Raw genomic sequence first — 18,753 nt, 5'->3', positions numbered from 1 at the left:
AATTATATATAACTAATTTATTTCAAAGGCTATGCAAAAAAAAAAGAGATTTAACTCTCATTTACATAGGGATTATTTTCATGTACAGCTAAAGGGAATATTGCAGGTTCTCTTTTTGAATTATTATGATAATCAGTGAGAAAGTGACTGGAGTTGTCGCCTAATGAGGATGAGACCCGCGAAAATCATGATCTCATGACGTAAAAGGGGCGGTCTCCTAGCAGGCTGAACTTTTACCACCCAGCTAATGTCAAGGCATCAATTATGTTAACGCCCACCGGAAAAAGGAGGCAATACTGTCACAATAAAAGCATGGGTAATTTTATCTCATTTGAAGTAGGTAAAATAAATGCAAAAGCAAAAATGTTCTGCTTGTTTCATGCATATAAATTGGTTTATTATAATTATGCAGGGAGTTTTACAGATTATATGGACAGTGCAATGTAAGTAGAACAGAAGAGGAAAAAAGAAAAAAAAGGAGAAAAAATGAGAGAAGGAGAAATATGAGCTTTTCTGTAAAAAGCCCATATTCAAAAAATGATTATTAACTATAACCCATTCTGGAGTCTTTCCCTTTTTAATATATTCCCACCAATTGCAGATCAGCTTCTGGTGTGATAAATAACCATCAAGGACTCAAGTGACTGTGGAAGCGTAAAGCCAAACTGAAACTGAGTCAAACCAAGATTTTGAGCTTTTATGCCTCCAATCCATCCAAAGCCATTATAATCTGATTTATGTTGTCCCCAACAGTCCTGTAGCACACTACTAAAGTATTCTGATCTTTGTCGCTTAAATGTATTGGCTGCGAATAAAAAAAAAACAAGCAAAAAAAAAACTGTCCAAAATAGCTCAATATATGTTGGAAACTAGTATATTATTACATTATTACACAGTGGTCTTTTTGGCCTTTGGCCAAGAAAAAAAAAGGCATTCATTGAACCACAGTCTTTTGCAATTAAAACCACTTATAGTAAATATGCTTTCGATTAAATTAAATATTTTCCTAGAATGGAATCCATTAGCGATTTTATATTTTATTATGAAATTTTTACCCGGAAGTCACTGACTTTTTCTTTGCTAGCTTTTCCTCTACAGGACTAACTCGGCTCCAAACAAGTAGCCAACTAGCCGCAAGAGGCTAGCTTTTCTTCTCACTATATTTGATCGACAACAAGGTTTTACTCGTTTTTTTGGTGTTAATATACCCTCGTTTTTTTCAGTATGACATTGGAATCAGCTGATTTAATTTTAAATGCACATTTGCTGATAGCTGGAGACGTTATAAGGCGGTGAAATATACCGGCTGTGTTAGCAAACTGGGAGAGGCTAACGTTAGCAGCTAGCCTAGGAAGTGTAGCAAGCCAAACTAAGCGACCATTACTTGAAGCAGCTTCAAACCACCGGTTGTTGCGGCACCGCCATCTATCAGCTGACATTATTGGTAAGACTCGCCAAATGTGCTTTTTTTCATTGCACTTTCAAGTTGTTTACTGCTTTTGAAACTTTTATGTTTGTTTTGTTTAGAAAACCTCAATAAAACCGGCTAGCGACTTTAAAAGTTAGCCACCTAGCTCTGTTACATTCTTGACATGTAACGACATAATGCCAGATAATCGACACATTGCCGTAGAGTTTTTGTGTTGACTTCACAGATGAAAACTGTATCGGTTCTCAAAAGCATTGTTAAAATATGTAAAGCACGTACGAGCTCTTGACAGCTTTTGAAAACTGTAAATATGGCTGACATTTTACTACTGGAATGGAGGGCTCTGATCCTTTCAGTAGAGGTTGTTCTTGAAGCTGATTGGCTCTTTAACCGATCACTCAAACTTTCTTGAAAGTTGATTGGATACTCTCGTGAAATGTAATATATATGAATTCAAAGGAGTCTTTGTAAGATAATAATTAGGAAAATTAACTGGTCATTTAACATTGTTTTTGTAATTTGAAAAGATATGGTTCCCATAAGTATTTTAAATTGTAGTTTTGAAATGTATGATTTGTTATCTGGAATATACATTATCTCAGCTATTTATAAGAAAAAAGCACTTATATATTTATGATTTATTTTGGTGAATAATCCAAAGCTTAAATTTTGTTTATCTTGGCTATAATTTGTATACTCTTGTTAGAGCTCCCTGAATTTTTTTAATTTTACATAGATTTTTTTCTACAGTAATGGCACTGTAGAAGAGACTAAAATAAAACGTATAGCTGCCAATCTTAGACAAACGTGTGCATGAATACATTTTTGATAAGGAGACTAGCTTATGCTAGCCTTGCTCTGATTAAGCGACATGGAACATCAGTTTCTTATTACTATTTTGTTAATAAAGTGTAAGTTTAATCTAAATTTTAAAAATTAAGCAATATCATTTTCATGCTTCTTTAAAAGGTATGTTTTTTTGTTTTAATCCCATTGCTCCACAGTCTGGATTAGGAAAGATGTTTAACTTATTTAGTTTAGTTTAAACTCAAATCATACATAACATTACTTGGATGTATCTTTGTTAGTGTTAATTAGTGAAAGAAGATATAACTAGGTAGTATATTTAAGATTTTATGCAAAGTTTAAGGCACTATTGTTCCCTAATTATCTGTTTTATTTACAGGAGTGAAAGTGTAGGCAGTGGCCTATGAGGAAGCCACGTCGAACAGGCCAGGCGGCCGGTGGAGGCAGCGGGGTGGATGCCAAAAAGTCCAATGGGACAGTTGGTGGGCGTGGGAGTGCCCGCCAGCGATCTCCGTCTCCTTACAGCCTCAGAGCATCTCCGACTAAAGAAACCCTCTCCTATTCTCAGGCTCAGAAAGTGGTGGAGGTGGAACTTGAAGGAAGGCTTCACCGCATTTCCGTTCTGGAACCATTGGAAGTCATTACAGACGACGAGTCCGTGGCTCAGGATGTCAGCGAATGCACCAGCAACAAAGAAAACAGTGACCGGTCTGTATCGCCAACCAGCAGCGCACAATCAACCCGTAAACCTTCCACGCCCAGAGGCCACAGAAAGGACTCCAGATTAAGCTCTGCCAGGTCAACCCAGACTTCCAAGAACAAATGTCACAATTCCCAACCTCAGACACCTGAAAAGTCCAGCATGTCAAACAGCAATCACACCAATCTCCCTGAACCTAGTTTTCGTATTGTGGAAACCTTTAGGCCAGTTGAGGCATCTCCTCTCCCAACAGCTTATTATCGTTACATTGAGTGCTCGCCTGACGATCAGGAAACAAAGGCAGAGTATGACATGGATGAGGAGGACACTGCATGGCTGGAAATGGTAAACATCAGCCGGCTGTCCGACGGTCTCTCGGCTGTTTCACCCGACAATTTTGAGCTGCTGGTGGACAGGTTGGAGGAGGAGGCGTATCGGGAAGCCCGCATTCGAGCACCTTCGCAAAGTGCTATTGACGACGATGCCTTTTGCTGCGTGTGCTTGGATGATGAATGTCTGAACAGCAACGTCATCCTGTTCTGTGACTCTTGCAACTTGGCAGTGCACCAAGAGTGTTACGGCGTACCCTACGTTCCTGAAGGACAGTGGCTCTGCCGCTGCTGCCTACAGTCTCCTCAGAAACCCGTAGACTGTGTTCTGTGCCCCAACAGGGGTGGTGCTTTCAAACAAACGAGCGAAGGTCGTTGGGCACACGTGGTTTGCGCCATATGGATTCCGGAAGTTTGTTTTGCAAACACAGTGTTTTTAGAACCAGTGGAAGGGGTCAGTAACATTCCTCCAGCTCGCTGGAAATTAAACTGCTACCTCTGTAAGCAGAAAGGCCGCGGGGCGTGCATTCAGTGCCACAAGGCCAACTGTTACACTGCGTTTCACGTCACCTGTGCCCAGCGGGCTGGTCTCTTTATGAAGATTGATCCTGTAAGAGAAACGGGAATCAATGGCACAACTTTTTCAGTCAGGAAGACGGCATTTTGTGAGACGCACTCCCCCCCAGGACAGGAGACGGACTCCGATGAGGAAAGCGAAGGACGAATCGTTGGCAGCAGGAGCCGGGCGAGTAGAGGACGTAGTGCCTACACAGACGGTCCCAGTTTGCCCAAAAAGGGTAGAAAGTCTGAAGATGGGCCAGATGATAAGAAGAAAGGGAAGAAGAATGCAAACTCTTCGCCCCAACAGACCGGTTCTCCACAAGTCATTGTGCCTCATATACCCCCAAGCAGGTCTGGTTTCCTTTGATTATGTCCTACATTGTTTTTATTATTTATTTTTTGGGGTGTATTTAATTTTATACAAATATGCTGTAATGTACTGTAATCGACCAATAACAAAGCTTTATCGGTCCTGAACTGCTCAAAGATCCAAGTTCCTGTCTACTAAAGGATTGTTTTTAAAATAATTTTATATGTCCTTAAATACTAATGGCCTTCCTTATCCACATCTCTCTTGTTCAACCTGTGAAATTATGTTATTTTAGCACTCGCACCCCACCACAAAGCAAGGTTTCCCACATTGCTCACCTAGGACAGTTCCGCACAGAGAAACATGGTGGAAAAACTTCTTCTATTAGTAGACATGCACCGTTCTGGATTTTGGGAGCCAATCATAAAAATTAATATCTGCCGATCACAGCATCAAATCCATAAGTTCTTCTACTGCTCTCTCATTTAAATTATTAGGTATCAAAATAATAGGAGATAAGAAAGTATCAAGGTTTGACCACTATTTTAGTAAAGGACACAGCAGGGAAAAAATTTATTTTTTATCAAGATAGAGAAATAAAAGGATGATGTGGGGGAATGCTCTCAGGATACTTTTAGGTGGCTTTAAAATAAAAAAATGTTTTAAGCCCTACAAGGATAATTTCCTGGTCCTACCCCCAGCAAAGACACCAACCAGTAGTGGCCTTATCCCCTCGCCCCACTGCTCTGTCTGCCCGCAGGCTACCTTGGTCCTCCGCTGCCATTCTTCCACCTCTGGAAGTTAGCCTCTAGAGCAGGGGTCACCAACGTGGTGCCCGTGGGCACCAAGGGGCCCTCAAGGACAACATGGGGTGCCCTCAGCATCTTTTGAAAACAGAACAATTTACCAGTGGACTAAATCTGAAATGTTATTTTTTACTGAAGCTCTTATTTGAAGCATTTATGAAGCATTTTATCATATCAATAAATTAGAACATTTGAGGATTGATATGGATTTCATAATGAGAATATCTAAAAGCAAATTAAAAATGAAAAGAAACAATAGAAATATGTTTATTATCTATGAAGTTCAGGTGAACGCTGACTCCTCTAGTTCATAGGTCAGTATTGGTAGCCTGTCCTATGACTCAGTACCCATAAAGTAGCCCTCAGCCTTAAAAAAGTTGATGACCCCTGCTCTAGAGGTTAGCCTGGGCTAGCTGTAGCCTCTCCCTGCTCTTTTTCCTTGGCGGCCTCCTCTAAAGTAGCCTTTCCAGTAGCATCTAACCTGCCTTCAGCATACTGTTTCCCCGGCGTACTTGTCTGATTTTCCGACATTCTCATGAAATTCTTCGCTTTAGGTGGAGATAAAACAATTGAATTGAGTTTGTCAACAGAAAGGTAGATAGTTTTACAGCTAGCATGCAGGTTCATGAATGCAAGTAGAAGTAATCACTTTTTCACACAAAGACCACACTAAAGTCCTACAACAATGGACTTTGGACAGGCAAACTTCCAAAAACTGAAAGCCAGGGGTGAAAATTCAAGTTTGGGGTTGGGGCATAGGAAAATCAAAATAATTTAGCAATTGCAATTTTGGTTAAAAATAATCGCAATTTTGATTTTTGGAAAAATCGATCAGCCCTGCCACGTGCAACAGATTCTGAAAAACTCTCGAAAAGATATAATTTCCATTCTTGGATTATGCAAAGAGGCTTAAAAAAGTTTTAAATGGTCATGTTCTCTTCATGTAGTGCGGTGTTGTAGGCACGCAGTACATAATGTGTACGCACCCTGGAGTTGGCCTGAATGTTAGGCAGAGCAGGAAATATCCTCACAGACTATAAAAGCTGCAGACTGGTCTAGGAACACATGTGCATCAAGCATAACTGAGCCCTCACATTTCATAAGAGTTAGACATGAACTTTCTCACTCCAGCCCTTTAGGTGCAGTAGTTGGCTTAAAGTAAATTTGCTGCTACATAGAAGGGAAAAGAGAGTTTCAGCTAATGTGCAGATCCCTGCCTGCAAGTAGAAGGAAGCACTTTTCCACACAATTATCTGGACAAGAGATCGTTAACGTTTATTAAAAAGCAGATGAAATATTTGAGCCAAACAATGGAAAACTGAAATAAAATCACAGTTTTGGTCAGCTGTTGGTTGATTAATACAAGCGCTTTATAAATAAATTGGATTTAAGCTATTTGTAGTAGTGACAGGTTTTTAAGCAATACAGAAGCACATGTAAGAGTTTATCAGCTCTGTCAACTCATAGTTTAAGTGGGTTTTCTTGTTTCCTCTGCGCCTCGTTTAAATAATTAGCTAATGCTAATAAGAGGAAACTTGATCACCTCGAGAGCAGCAGGTTACAGTTTTGTAAGAACTAATCGTTGAAAGTAAGCAACGAATTTCCGATTGGTGCATCTGTCACATCATGCTTGTTCAAAGTTTTATTGAGAGTAAGGTAAAAGTGCTTATTTCTCTTCTTCTCCAGGTTGAATATAATCTCCAAAGGAATCCTCATGCAAAGGAAAAACCAGTTTATGCACAGGCTGCATAGCTACTGGTTACTAAAACGTCAGTCAAGGCACGGCGTGGCCCTGGTGCGGCGGCTGCACAACAACATCCAATCCCAAAGGAATACAGAGCAGGTGGGTTTTAACTCTAAATATTAACAATAATGTCTGACTTGGTGTCTGGAGTTCTAAAATGAGTCATCTTTGTGTAGCCTGAAGTAGACGAGAAGATTTCTGCCGCAAGAGAAGCACTGAGGTACTGGCAGAAACTTCGGCACGACCTGGAAAAGGCCAGGCTGCTGGTGGAGCTCATACGCAAGAGAGAGAAGTTAAAGCGAGAACAGGTAACATTGGATTCAAACATTTTCTTCCAGCAGAAAATACAACTTGTTCCATTGTATGCTGATGTATTTATAAACAAAACAACCTGCTGGATTTCTGGACTTGATCAGGTGTAGATTAGCTGCCTCTTCAGCAGGATAATGAAATTATCTCATGAAATTAGTAAAGTCAGTGTTAAAGATTCTTTATATTCAAATATTTCAAATTAAATAGTTCTGCATTTTAAGTACTTGGTAATAATTGTTTAAAAATGTAATTAAATGAAACTTGACTTCTTACTGATATGGTTTTTCTCAAATCTCCTGTGGAAATTTTTTTGAGGGTCACCGATTGATAGGAAAACTGATCTCCTTTATGTAAAAGATCAGTGATCGGTTGATACCTAGGCGTGAAACCAACCTTATCTTACTCTAAAAAGGTCTGAAAATCTCCCACTGTTGATGCTTTAAGAAATGCAAATATATATTTGAAAGCAGCTACCAAATAAAACACTTGTTTTAATATCTCGTGTAAATCAATATTGGTTAAAATCAGAATCGAATATCAGAATTAAAAGGTCTGTATTCCTTGTCAACTGCAGGTCAAAGTTCACCAATCAGCTTTAGAGCTGCAGCTGACTCCGATGTTGATGCTGCTGCGCTCCGCTCTGGATCAGCTTCAGGAGAAGGACACAGCTCGGATTTTTGCCCAACCAGTCGACTTGAAGGAGGTGAGAGTTTGTGTTATTATTGCTCAGTTCCCAGTTTATAAAACCGAGTGCAATATTGCCGGAAGGTAATTTGACAACTTAGATAAATGGAGTCTTAGCTGGTCGGCACTCTGATGCTTTGTTCACACCGGACGCGCTTCAAAAATGAAGCAGCAAACACTTTTTTTTGCTGCCTCTCCAGATTAAAGTCAGATGTGCCTCAAGAATATCTTTGACGCTCCTGAAGCACGTCTAGCAAAGTGTGTTCAGATGCTTCTGATGCTTTTGCTGCTCCCATTTTCAGTGACAGAGATTTGCTGTGATACGCTTCTAAAAAGTAGTTTTAATATATTTTTAAGTGAGAAAGTCCCCCTGAAAACATAGTCTGTGCTGTCATTTCATCAAGATTACCATCTTGCCTTAAAGGAAAAGTTTAGCCAGCGAGGTATAATCGATGGATCGTTATCTACACCTAAAACTAATACATTCGCAGTGATTTAATGAGTTGAGTGTTAAATCACTGCAAGCTGTTAGCAAGCTGCTTGGCATTTCAAAATGATGAAATGTCCATCAGTCAGAGATCTTGTTTTTTCCTGATATTTTCTTGCTGTTAAAATTCCCCTTAATAAGACATAAAATACAGTTTCTCATAATTTAAGAATAATTAATCAGAGGACCCGGGCTGGGTGTGTTATTTTGAGGTTTGTGCCGTCACCATGTGGTCTTCTTCAGAGCAACATCCTGAGCGCCAGCTACTAGCATTCAGAGCTTTAGCAAATTAAACTGTAGCTTCTCATATTTGTTTCTTTAATTACATTGGAATCCTCTTATAGTGGTCACGTTGGTCCAGAGCCATTTTGAACACTATAAGCGGTTGATTTCTAAAACCGAATGTACCGTTATTTCACTTATTTTTCATGCAGAATATCATCCAAATTCCATTTAGATGGTTTTTCAATGCGAAAAATGAAATGAAACGGAAAGCTTCCTCATTTACTGAATTTTATTATAGAACCGTGCAAGTTTAGAACAACAACATACAAGATAACTGCATAGGCTACAGAAAATTAAAGCTAGCCTACGTCTGTTTTGTGTTGCCTACGTCTGTTTTGTGTTGCATTCATAAAATGGCCAAAAATGAACACTATAAGGTGATTTCCTGATTACTATAAAGGAATTATTTAAACAATATTTGTATAGAAATGATTCTGTCCTAAGCCTTTTGATCTATATAAGCGGTTGATTACTATATCCATGACCACTGTAAGCGGATTCCACTGTATTAAAATGCCCTTTTTCTAAAAATGCATCAAAACATGAAAACCCAGACCAACCCACCTTATTGACGTAGCAGAACTATCTATCAGCAAAGCACATCATCTATTTGCAAGGCTGCTTAGACGCTAATCGGAATAATTTTCCTGAAAACTAATGCTCCCTGAATGCTTCAAACAAAAGAGCTCATGACTATAAAGTCCCATGAAGGAGATAATGAAAGGTCCCAAAGAAAACTTTTGTCAAGCTGCTGATTAGATGTTCTCACCACACGCTGATTTTTATATCATACTGATGATATATTTTATTTGAAGGTCACTAAAATATAGGAATGTGATAATGAGAGAGAGGTCATCAGTTTTTACTAGAGCAGCTCCTCCATTGCTCCTCTGTTTAGTTGTGAAAGTTAATGCTGCTAATGCTAATGATACCACAGGCTAACAATGGAGCCAGACTGAAACAGATGATAAGGGTAGAAAAATAGAGACCTGTAGATTCCCCACCCTGCTTCTTCAGTTGACCACTAGAGAAGATGTTATTTTAAATTAATAAAAGTCAGAAGTCGTACAGGGCCGCTGCCGTAGACTCTGTATGGATAAGATCCTTCATCCACTGTAGTAACATCTCAATATGTTCAAGATGAAAGTTGGTTTTATTTTGTTTTGAGTTTTTAGGGGCGGCATGGCATGCAGATCTGAAACAAAACTATATTAATTTATAAAACAACGTAGGGATTTTAAATTTTTTCCTGAATCCACACTGCATGCATCTGTCCTTTACTGAAGATACAGTAATCGGTCTCATTAAATGGTTAACAAACGATTTAAGCTGTGGAGTAAGCAGGTAATCATTTTAGTGCAACTGTTCTAGAGAGAAAAGGAGACTAGATTAAAGTTGATATTTTATTAATATCCTGCTATGTAATCCACGGCGGATTGGATCGGTTATACATCAGCTGTGGGTAAACAGAGCAGGTTTCCGCTCTACTGTCTTTGCTCTGACTGTATTTGAGGCTTTCGGGACGAGGCAGCTGTCTGTGAGACGGAGCTTAGGGAAGCAGGGAAAGGCCTGGCAGCTCTCGCTGCTTTCTTGTGACGCTAGAATGCTTGCTGCATTCGTATGTAGTCTCTAAGCTCTCTGAAACGCAGAGAAAATTGCCCAGATTTGTCTCTTTGTAAAAAAAAAGGTTAATAGAGGCGCCTGAAAGGTCCCCAAGTAGAACAACAAAGTCATTAAGTTGGCAACACTGGACTTTCTCCAGTTTTGCTTCTCTACAGAGAACAGCACAGAGCTAGTTTGCTTCATACATCATTACAGTAGTAGACAGGAGCCAGGGCTGTTTTCAAATTGAAGTAAATTTTAACATTGCATGATATTTAGATTCATTTGAACTCTGATTATGGTTAAAATAAATAAGCAGATATACAGTATGCTGCATAAGGTTTATATTCTCATTCATTGCATTCATTTCAATGTCTCGCTATGGGCCCCAGAGTGTTATAAACACAACTTAGAGTGCTAGGGCCTCCTCCACTAGGTCTTTATATAACTGTACGTGGAATATTTTTGAAAATATCTTCCAAACAGCTCCAAATGACATAAAACTCATATGGGTGAGTAGAACATGATGTGATAACGTAAAATCAAGGGCACCTTTAAGAGAATGGTTAAGCGAGCTGCCAAATGGTGCCATGGAATTGGAACACGGAACCGGTTCTGAACAGGAACCGGTTTTTGATTCCCATCCCTAGTAGGAATGCTGACAGATGTATATTGCATACGCTGCAATATAAATCTCCCTGCTGCAAAGGATGTGCATTTATGAGAAGTCAGTGAATGACTGAGTTGAAGTAATGCTCTGCCTTAGATTTCTGGTAATATAACGGGGTTATCATCATCAAAAAAATTATTAATTTACTTTACTTTTTCAATGATAAAATAACTCAGTTACTCCCAGCACTGGCCTCAATACATTACATGTAGCAGAAACCATGAATGGCTCGCTACATCATTCGCTGTTAGCATCTATATTTATTAAGTTTTTTTTTTTTTAAGAAATTGAACTTAGAGTTTTTTATGGTTGTTTTTAGGAAAGTTGAGGGTCAACTTTTAATTGAAGTAGAAAATGACTCTTATTTAGGACGGTTTAAAAAAACTAACTTTGTTGTGCTTTCAGGTCCCAGACTACCTGGAGTTTATCAGCCATCCAATGGACTTCTCCACTATGCGCTCTAAGCTTGAAAGCCATTCTTACCGCTCAGTGGCCGACCTGGAGGCAGACTTCAATCTGATGGTGTCAAACTGCCTCCTCTACAACACCAAAGACACAGTCTTCTACAAAGCAGCGCTGCGACTTCGGGACTTAGGGGGCGCCGTACTGCGGCACGCCCAGAGACAAGCCACAAACGCCGGCCTGGATCTGGACACTGGAATGCACCTCCCTGAGTCTCCCCAGAAAAAAGACTTTTATAGCTGCACCTGGGAGGACGGAAGGTTCCTGTCCTGTTATGATTCTGCAGAACCATTGTGTCCAACAGAACACTGTACGAATGAAAGACACACACATAATTCATCCAAGTCCAATAAGTCTTTTTGATGTTCCCAGTTGACAGTGTCCTGGATCCAGATAACCGACTCCACATGACGGTGGAGGAGCAGCTGAAGGAGCTTCTGGAGAAACTAGACTTTGTGGCTTCCATGCGCTCCAGCGGTGCCCGGGCTAAACGCATCCGCCTGCTGCGGCGTGAGATCAACAAGCTCCGGCACAGACAGGGGCAACCCACTGGCCACGGCGTCCACAACGGGCATTTTAAAGAGGAAGGCGAGGAGGATGACGATGACGACGACGAGGATAATGAGGCCAAAGCAGACGGCAGCGTTGGATCCTCAGACAAAGGTGAGCGGTAAGTTGCACTAAATCACCAGCAGTATGAAATCTGCAATGCATGAAGCTTTTGAAAGGCTTGATTTGTTTCAGTGAGATCAGTTGTGAACATGAGCTAACGGAACATTGTCCTCAGGTTTTTGAGCCAGGGTCCCCCCCCACGCACCAACCCCAACCACCCCACTGTCTCCAGTCTAGTAAGTAGGGGCCCAGAGAGTCTCGTTAGCCATGGCTGCCTCACAACTCCTCTCTTCTAGTGCACTCTGTGTTTGCACCTCCTTTATACATCACTCATGGATTCACTACTCTCCTTGGGCCACTTTCAGTCATGCCATATCATCTCACCTCTGACTACAGACGGGTCCACCGCAGAGGACATCTAAACAATTAATTTTAGCTTTGTAGAAATTCAATATGCAGTTATCAGAGGGGAGTGTCTGACTTCTGATCCTAAAGAAACAGATTTTTTTTATTGCAGCCTTCCTGCTCCAACTTTTTGTTGCCCTCTAAAGTAACAGAGGAGACGTCACAATGTGCGAAAACACCTGAATAAAGGGAATTTAAAATGAATAGGAAACTACAGCCTTTTAAATTAAAACCAAATTAGCACAACTTGCATTAGAAGAACGGTGTGGCTGCCCGTATTTCCTGACTCAGAAGGATAAAGTCGTCCTCTTCCGCTCACATTTTTTAAATATCTTCAAAGAATTGCGCCCTTTTATTTTTTCCCCCCCAGCTTCATTTAAAAGGAAATTGTGTAAGAATTACTGCCATCTAGCGGTGAAATGGGGTTATTTCACTCTCCTAACGCCGCAACGGTGGCCAAGCCTCAACAGCGCAGATGTAACCGCGTCATTGTGAAGGGACAGCTCTCTACAAGCTGGCATTTACTGTGGAAAGGACAGCGTTCACAGAGGCTTTGAAAGCTGCTAGACCCACAAAAACCTACGAAAGGTTGGTGTATTTTTACAGGAACTACTGGTAAGGAGCAACGCTGTCTAATTAAAGTCGTAGGGAAGTCATTTTTAAGTTTCAAATCATTCTGGCTTAATATATAAATGTACTCTTTATCAGACCGTATTGTCCCAAAAGTTAGAACATGTCTATTTTTTTTTTTTTTTAACCCTGTCTTGAAATCTGTGCGGGGGGGTTATATTATGCAGGTCAGGTAGTTATACATCAGCCTGTACACCTAAATTCGTCCAATCATTTATCAACGGTTATTTGTCAGTCAATTTTTTCGGTCATAGCATCTTGATTCATATGTCACAGCTAATATATGCAACGGTTGAAATAAGAATCATTTCCTTTCCCATTGAGTTGCGTCCCAGTGTTCACGGGGATGGACGTCTGTGTCTTCAGCAGGCGTAGAGCTAACAGAACTGGCAGCGTTGCGAGGCAAGGGCTCAAACATGTACGGCTGTAAGCCTTCTACACCAAACCAAGCTTCTGCCGCCCTGGCGTCCTCTTCCACAACATCTTCGTCCCCGCTTTCCTCCTCTAAATAAAAAATCTATGATGGAGGAGACTCATGCACGACCTCTGACACAAAATTCTCCTCTTGCATTTTTCCGCTGTCCATAGCGTTCCTTGACAGTGTCGTTTCTAAGTCACTTGGTCCCAATGGAATTTCCCATTGGGAATCACTAGCACTAAGTGGGTAACTGGTTAGCAAGGTGCTTCTGATTAACTGGCCACAACAAAACTTGCGAACCTGCCACCACAACAGTCCCGCCCCCTTGATAATCGACCAATCTTAGTGACTTTATTCACTCGTGTAAAGTCGTGCACCACTCCGGAGAATTCAGAACTGCAACGGTTAGAACAGCCACTTTCCTACGACTTTAAACCAAATGACTTGAAAGAGTTGATTGGAAATAGTTAGCTTTATGCTAATGTTGGCTTAACAGTTTACTTGGTTGTCAGGGAGAAACATGATAACTTCAGCGTCTCTTTTAAAATCCTTCTCTTTCATTACCTCCTTCCTCCTGAAGAAGGCTTGCCTGATGTTTAGCCTCGTTTTTGTTTTCCTTTTTGTGGTATTTTGATGCCTCCTGTTTCTTAGTCTTTTTGGCTTTCTTGGGGATGGTGAAACCATGTCTTATGTTGCTGCCGCATATGCATGGTCCTGCATTGTGCAGACTTTCAGTTGTTGGGTTGGCGTCTCCAAATAATCTTCATCGCTGCCTCTTAATCACACTGAACTGCCAGCAAAGAGTAAAGCGTTGTAATTCTGTACATTAGTACTAATTTATCCCTCACCACCGTCTGTACTTTTACGATGGCAAACTGTTGTGGCGATCGCAAATGGATGACCAACCTGAAGTATAAACTAGTATAAGATTCTTCTCTTATGAATATGTATCTGACTATTAGTGGATGTTATGACACGTATGGAAATGCAGTCATCGATTTCAGGCAGTAAAAAAGAGAAATTATTACAAAATGTCCCCTTAAAATATAAAACTGATGATGAAATAATCAAACAAAAATGAGAGATATTTCCACAAATACTCATCTTATTAGTGCTTTTGTTATCTTAGATGTGATGAATTGATTGGCTAAAAACAGGATTATTTTTTTTTATTATTCTCGGTGGAAACTTGTCTGATTCTGATCATCGTCTGATTTCTTGGTGCGTCTGTGGACACGTTGCTGGTATACAGTTAAAGAAAAGTCCTCCATCTTTACTCTTTCTGGGCTTTGGTTACTGTTAGCATTGGAGAAACCCCATCTTCGTGTGTGAAAACTACACCACCACATCATTCTACATGCAACATAACCATCATCGGATTAGGAGTGCGCCACATTTCATTTCTGAACTTTTCTTTTTTTTTCTTTTTAGACGACCTCAAATCCACTTCTCCCCCAAGACTTGAACCTAGAGGACCGTCTCCTCCTCCCCGACAGGAAGACGCGCCCTTGGAGCCTCCAACACTGCGGCCAATGACGGGGGATAGCCAGTCCCTCACATGGGCCACCAAGCGCCTTAAAATGGACGCCGATCTGTCAAACAGCGCATCAGAGAACATCAATTGCACTAAAGCACAAGGACGTTGTGGGAGCCCACCTCCCAGTTTGCACAGGGAAGGGCAGGTTGTGACGAACGGCCTGCCGGGGCTCTCCACCCCTCCACGGCCCCCAGCCGGGGGGGTCGGACGACGAACATCTGTGTTGTTCAAGAAAGCAAAGAACGGAGCTAAGCTCTGCAGGGAAAGGGACAACGCCGTGGTGAACGGGACTAGAGAGCCGACGGCCCCTAACTCAGCAGCCAGCAGCTGCCCGTCCACACCGGTGTCCAAAACCCCCCAGAAAAGCCCAGGTCCTCCCACTCTAAATGAAGCATGGACCCCCAGTCGAGACGGATCATCAGACACGGACCAGGGGAGGACGGGGAATCGTACCCTGGAAAGAGGTGAGAAGCTTTACCAAATGCAAAATGGCCTCTCCTGGCTGCAACCGAAAGTAACTGAACTTAAGCTGAATTAAAGCAGTTGGAAGTTCTGAACAATCTGACGTTGGATACCAGCTATAAAAATATTCTATATGGTTTATGTTTTTAGTATAGAAAAAATATATACTCAGTAATTTTCAGGGGACGTGTTTAAAAGGTTTATTCTGATGAATGTAGCCCAGAAACGAGCTGTTAGTGGAAAAACAAACCAAATGATAAAACTCCTCCATGAAAGTCGTTCAACAAACCCCCTCAAGTCCTTAGTTTCACCAAACAAGCCTCAGTCTGCTTATGTGATTATTAAATACCTACCAGGTTACTCTCTATGGGTAGTTCTGCAACATTAATCCATAACTCATCACTGTTTTAGTTTATTAATTCTTAGAAAATCTGGATTTTTTTTTTCTCCAGACAAGCAAAAGTCCATAGAGTAGCATCAGTTCATCAGTTTTTGTTCTTCGATATCATCTCATAACGAATAAACAGTGTGATACCGCCAGCTGAGCACAGTTAGTTTAATCATTTCTTTTTTTTTTTTTTTGTGAAACATGATAATTTCACAGCTTGAATTTTGTTGCCCTGTAAATTAAGGAGACTCCACAAAGGTGATAATTTAAATCAAAGCTAGTTTTTAAAGATAAATCAATCAATCTGTTTTGGGAGGGGGGAAAAATAAGATGTTATGTTTTTAAGATGTATCACCCAGCTGTAATCATTGGTCATTATCTAGATTGTATTTATTGTTTGGTTTTTATTAATAAACTGTGGCTGTAGTGTCGGATTGTGCTGCAGGTGACTCATCGTTGTCTTGTTTTCAGCACTGACCAACGGCTTCGACGCACACAAAGACAGCAGCTCTGACTCCGAGTCAAGATCCTGTCCCGTCCTCCACAAAGAAATGTAAGATGAAGGTGATTATCTCCTCTGCCCGGCTTCGCTGCCGGCTGACCGTTTATTAACAGAGGGATGTGTTTGATCTTTCAGTAACTCGCCGCCCAAACGGAGCCTCGGAAAGCCATCTCTTTCCAAAGTCCCTCTTCCTGACATAGTGAACGGAGACTCGGATTATATAGGTACTTGATTTTCACTGTCACCTTACATGTTTTCTTCTTTTATGCATTAGATATATGAAGGTGTTTCATTGTTTAGCAGGAAACGGGAGTCAGTCTTCAGAGGACGAGACGGAGCTGGAGCCTTTAGACCTAGTGTGGGCAAAATGCAGAGGGTATCCGTCCTACCCTGCTCTGGTGAGGTGTTTAGATTCTTCATCATCCTGAACAATCCGTTGGTAGACTCTGTCGCTCTAAATCGGTTATTTGGTTTAGGTGATCGACCCTGAGATGCCAGAGGAGGGCCTGCTGCTTAATGGGATTCCTATCCCCGTCCCACCCAAAGATGTCCTCCGCCTGGGCGAGCAGAGGCAGGAGGAGACAAACGAGAGGCTCTACCTGGTGCTTTTCTTTGACAATAAGCGAACGTGGTGAGTTTCACAGTGTTATTCTTTAACCAGATGTTTGGATCGGTATATGCACCTTGATGCTCTATCTCTACGGTTCTTTTTCCTGAAAAGAGATCACATCGGGACAAACTCTTTAAATTACGCTTCATAACTTATATGTATTAAATAACCAGGAGACATGAGAACAGACTGATAGAAATTGTAATCTTACTCAGATCAGAGAAGTTGCTTAGAGCTTACAGAAGGCAGCTGCTCACCTCTCAGGGAGAGGTCCCGATTAACAGTTAAAAAGGCATTTTATACATCTCCAGTCTTCCACATCATCTTATTTTACATCATACACGTTAGCAGATGAGGAGACATCCATGGCTCCAGCCTTATCAAAATATTACACTTTGTTCATAGCTGAAGGACACCACTCTGATTCCATTCCTAAATATTTGCCACGTACAGAAGGAAGATTATAACTGCAGATCCAGACAGAGGAACTGTCCTAATTAGATAAACTATTGTGGAAAACATCAGTTCTGAAATGCAACAGGCAGCTAATATTAAGGTGTAATAAACTCTAGGGGTGTAAATCACACCTATCATGGCGATTCGATTTAGTATCATTTTCCTGACCCAACAATTCGATTATTTTCGATACTCAAGAATACAATACGATTCGATTTAATTGGTTATTTTTTTTTTTTTTTACCTTACAGGTTAGACAATGTTTCAAATTTGAAACATTGAAGCTGGAGTTCATTTGAAAGAGATCAAGGAGAATAAATGAAGAGAAATCTGAACCTTCTTACATTTCAAATAAATGATTCAAGTCAGACATTGTTCTGTTATAAATGTAGACTTCTTGTTTCTGATTTGATGGGTTTTATTAAATCTCCTTTCATCTCTGGTTTTGTAGGCAGTGGCTCCCTTGCGACAAAGTGACCCCTCTGGGAGTAGATGACACAGCTGACAAGTTACGCATAATGGAGGGCCGCAAGTCCAGCATCCGAAAGTCTGTACAGGTGGCGTACGACCGCGCCATGATCCACCAGAGCCGAGTCAGCCACAGCCACTGCTTTGCGACCTCTAACTACCTGTAGAGATCAGAGTCCCAGACTGAACCACTGCTGTCGGACACACAGAACCGTTCTGCTCCGGCTGCTTTGTGTCATTAGAGATCATGGAAAGGAAGAGACCGTAAGCCCTGCATTGCTGCACCTCTACCTGGATCTGTTTGATCAAATGTAATTGAGCGTGAGCTTAATGAAACCTGCTGCCAAGAGATCAAATGGACAGAGACGAGATTTGACCTTTAAATGAACTGCAGGAGACTGATGGATGCATCACTGCCTTCTTTTATACAACAGCTTTTCTATGTTTTAAACTTTTTACTAAAGACTCTTGTATATTTTACTGGCAGCGATTTTTTTGTACATATGTCTGCNCATTAAACAGTACACCCTGATAAGCTTTATGCTGAGGTTATATTTTACCAGGTTAACCTTTATTTTTTTAACCATTTATTAATAACCATATAGATTAAAGAGAACCATAAAGAGTTTGAAGTTGGTAAGAAAGCTGTCATTACATACATGCTATGTTGGATGTAGTTCTCAACAGGAGTACTTGAGTAAAAGTATTGATACTCAGTCAAATCTTTACCCATTCATCTGATCTGTACGCCATTAATACTCGACTAAAGTTATTATTCTGATTCTTGCTACGTAGCAGCAGCAGGAAAAACAACCATGGAGGACGATAATGCGGAGAGCATTCTTTATTTTCAACCATCTTGAAAAGATTGTGTTGTTAATGCGCTGGCTGAGGCTGGGAAAGAAATGAAAGATTGCAAATGCGCTCCAGCTCTACCTTCCATGTTTACTTCCGTAAACACAGAACACGCTCCTTTGTGACACTTAAGTTGAATGAATTCAGTTCACAAAGGAGATTATATATTTGGAAATGTGATCAACCACGCAAAACAAACAGATTTCCTAAAATAAAAAATCA

The 18,753-nt window shown here is 40.8% G+C and overlaps 1 protein-coding gene across 4 annotated transcripts; it reads left to right on the top strand.

Moving 5' to 3' along the window:
• The first annotated feature begins 1,117 nt into the window (after positions 1 to 1,117).
• LOC107086721 (bromodomain and PHD finger-containing protein 3-like) lies at positions 1,118 to 18,157 on the top strand. Of its 4 annotated transcripts, none has more exons than XM_015377847.1 (13): positions 1,118 to 1,444; positions 2,616 to 4,177; positions 6,629 to 6,785; positions 6,863 to 6,994; positions 7,573 to 7,701; positions 11,132 to 11,444; positions 11,561 to 11,851; positions 14,685 to 15,254; positions 16,112 to 16,193; positions 16,278 to 16,366; positions 16,446 to 16,540; positions 16,619 to 16,773; positions 17,660 to 18,157. In XM_015377847.1, exons 2-13 carry the CDS (start codon positions 2,640 to 2,642, stop codon positions 17,841 to 17,843), a joined length of 3,735 nt encoding a protein of 1,244 aa, XP_015233333.1. In that variant the 5' UTR covers positions 1,118 to 1,444; positions 2,616 to 2,639; the 3' UTR covers positions 17,844 to 18,157. The 4 variants fall into 4 exon arrangements, 2 of the variants coding, with proteins under 2 accessions (XP_015233333.1, XP_015233332.1); XM_015377846.1 differs by having other exon boundaries at positions 16,443 to 16,540; XR_001481318.1 differs by lacking the exons at positions 16,619 to 16,773; positions 17,660 to 18,157 and having other exon boundaries at positions 16,112 to 16,204; positions 16,443 to 16,481.
• The last annotated feature ends 596 nt before the right edge of the window (positions 18,158 to 18,753 follow it).

Source organism: Cyprinodon variegatus, unplaced genomic scaffold (genome assembly GCF_000732505.1).
Source record: "Cyprinodon variegatus isolate N-32 unplaced genomic scaffold, C_variegatus-1.0 Scaffold159, whole genome shotgun sequence".
NCBI classification, from domain to species: Eukaryota; Metazoa; Chordata; class Actinopteri; order Cyprinodontiformes; family Cyprinodontidae; genus Cyprinodon; species Cyprinodon variegatus.
Note: the sequence above shows the minus strand (reverse complement) of the source record. Positions and strands in the feature narration are given on the sequence as shown.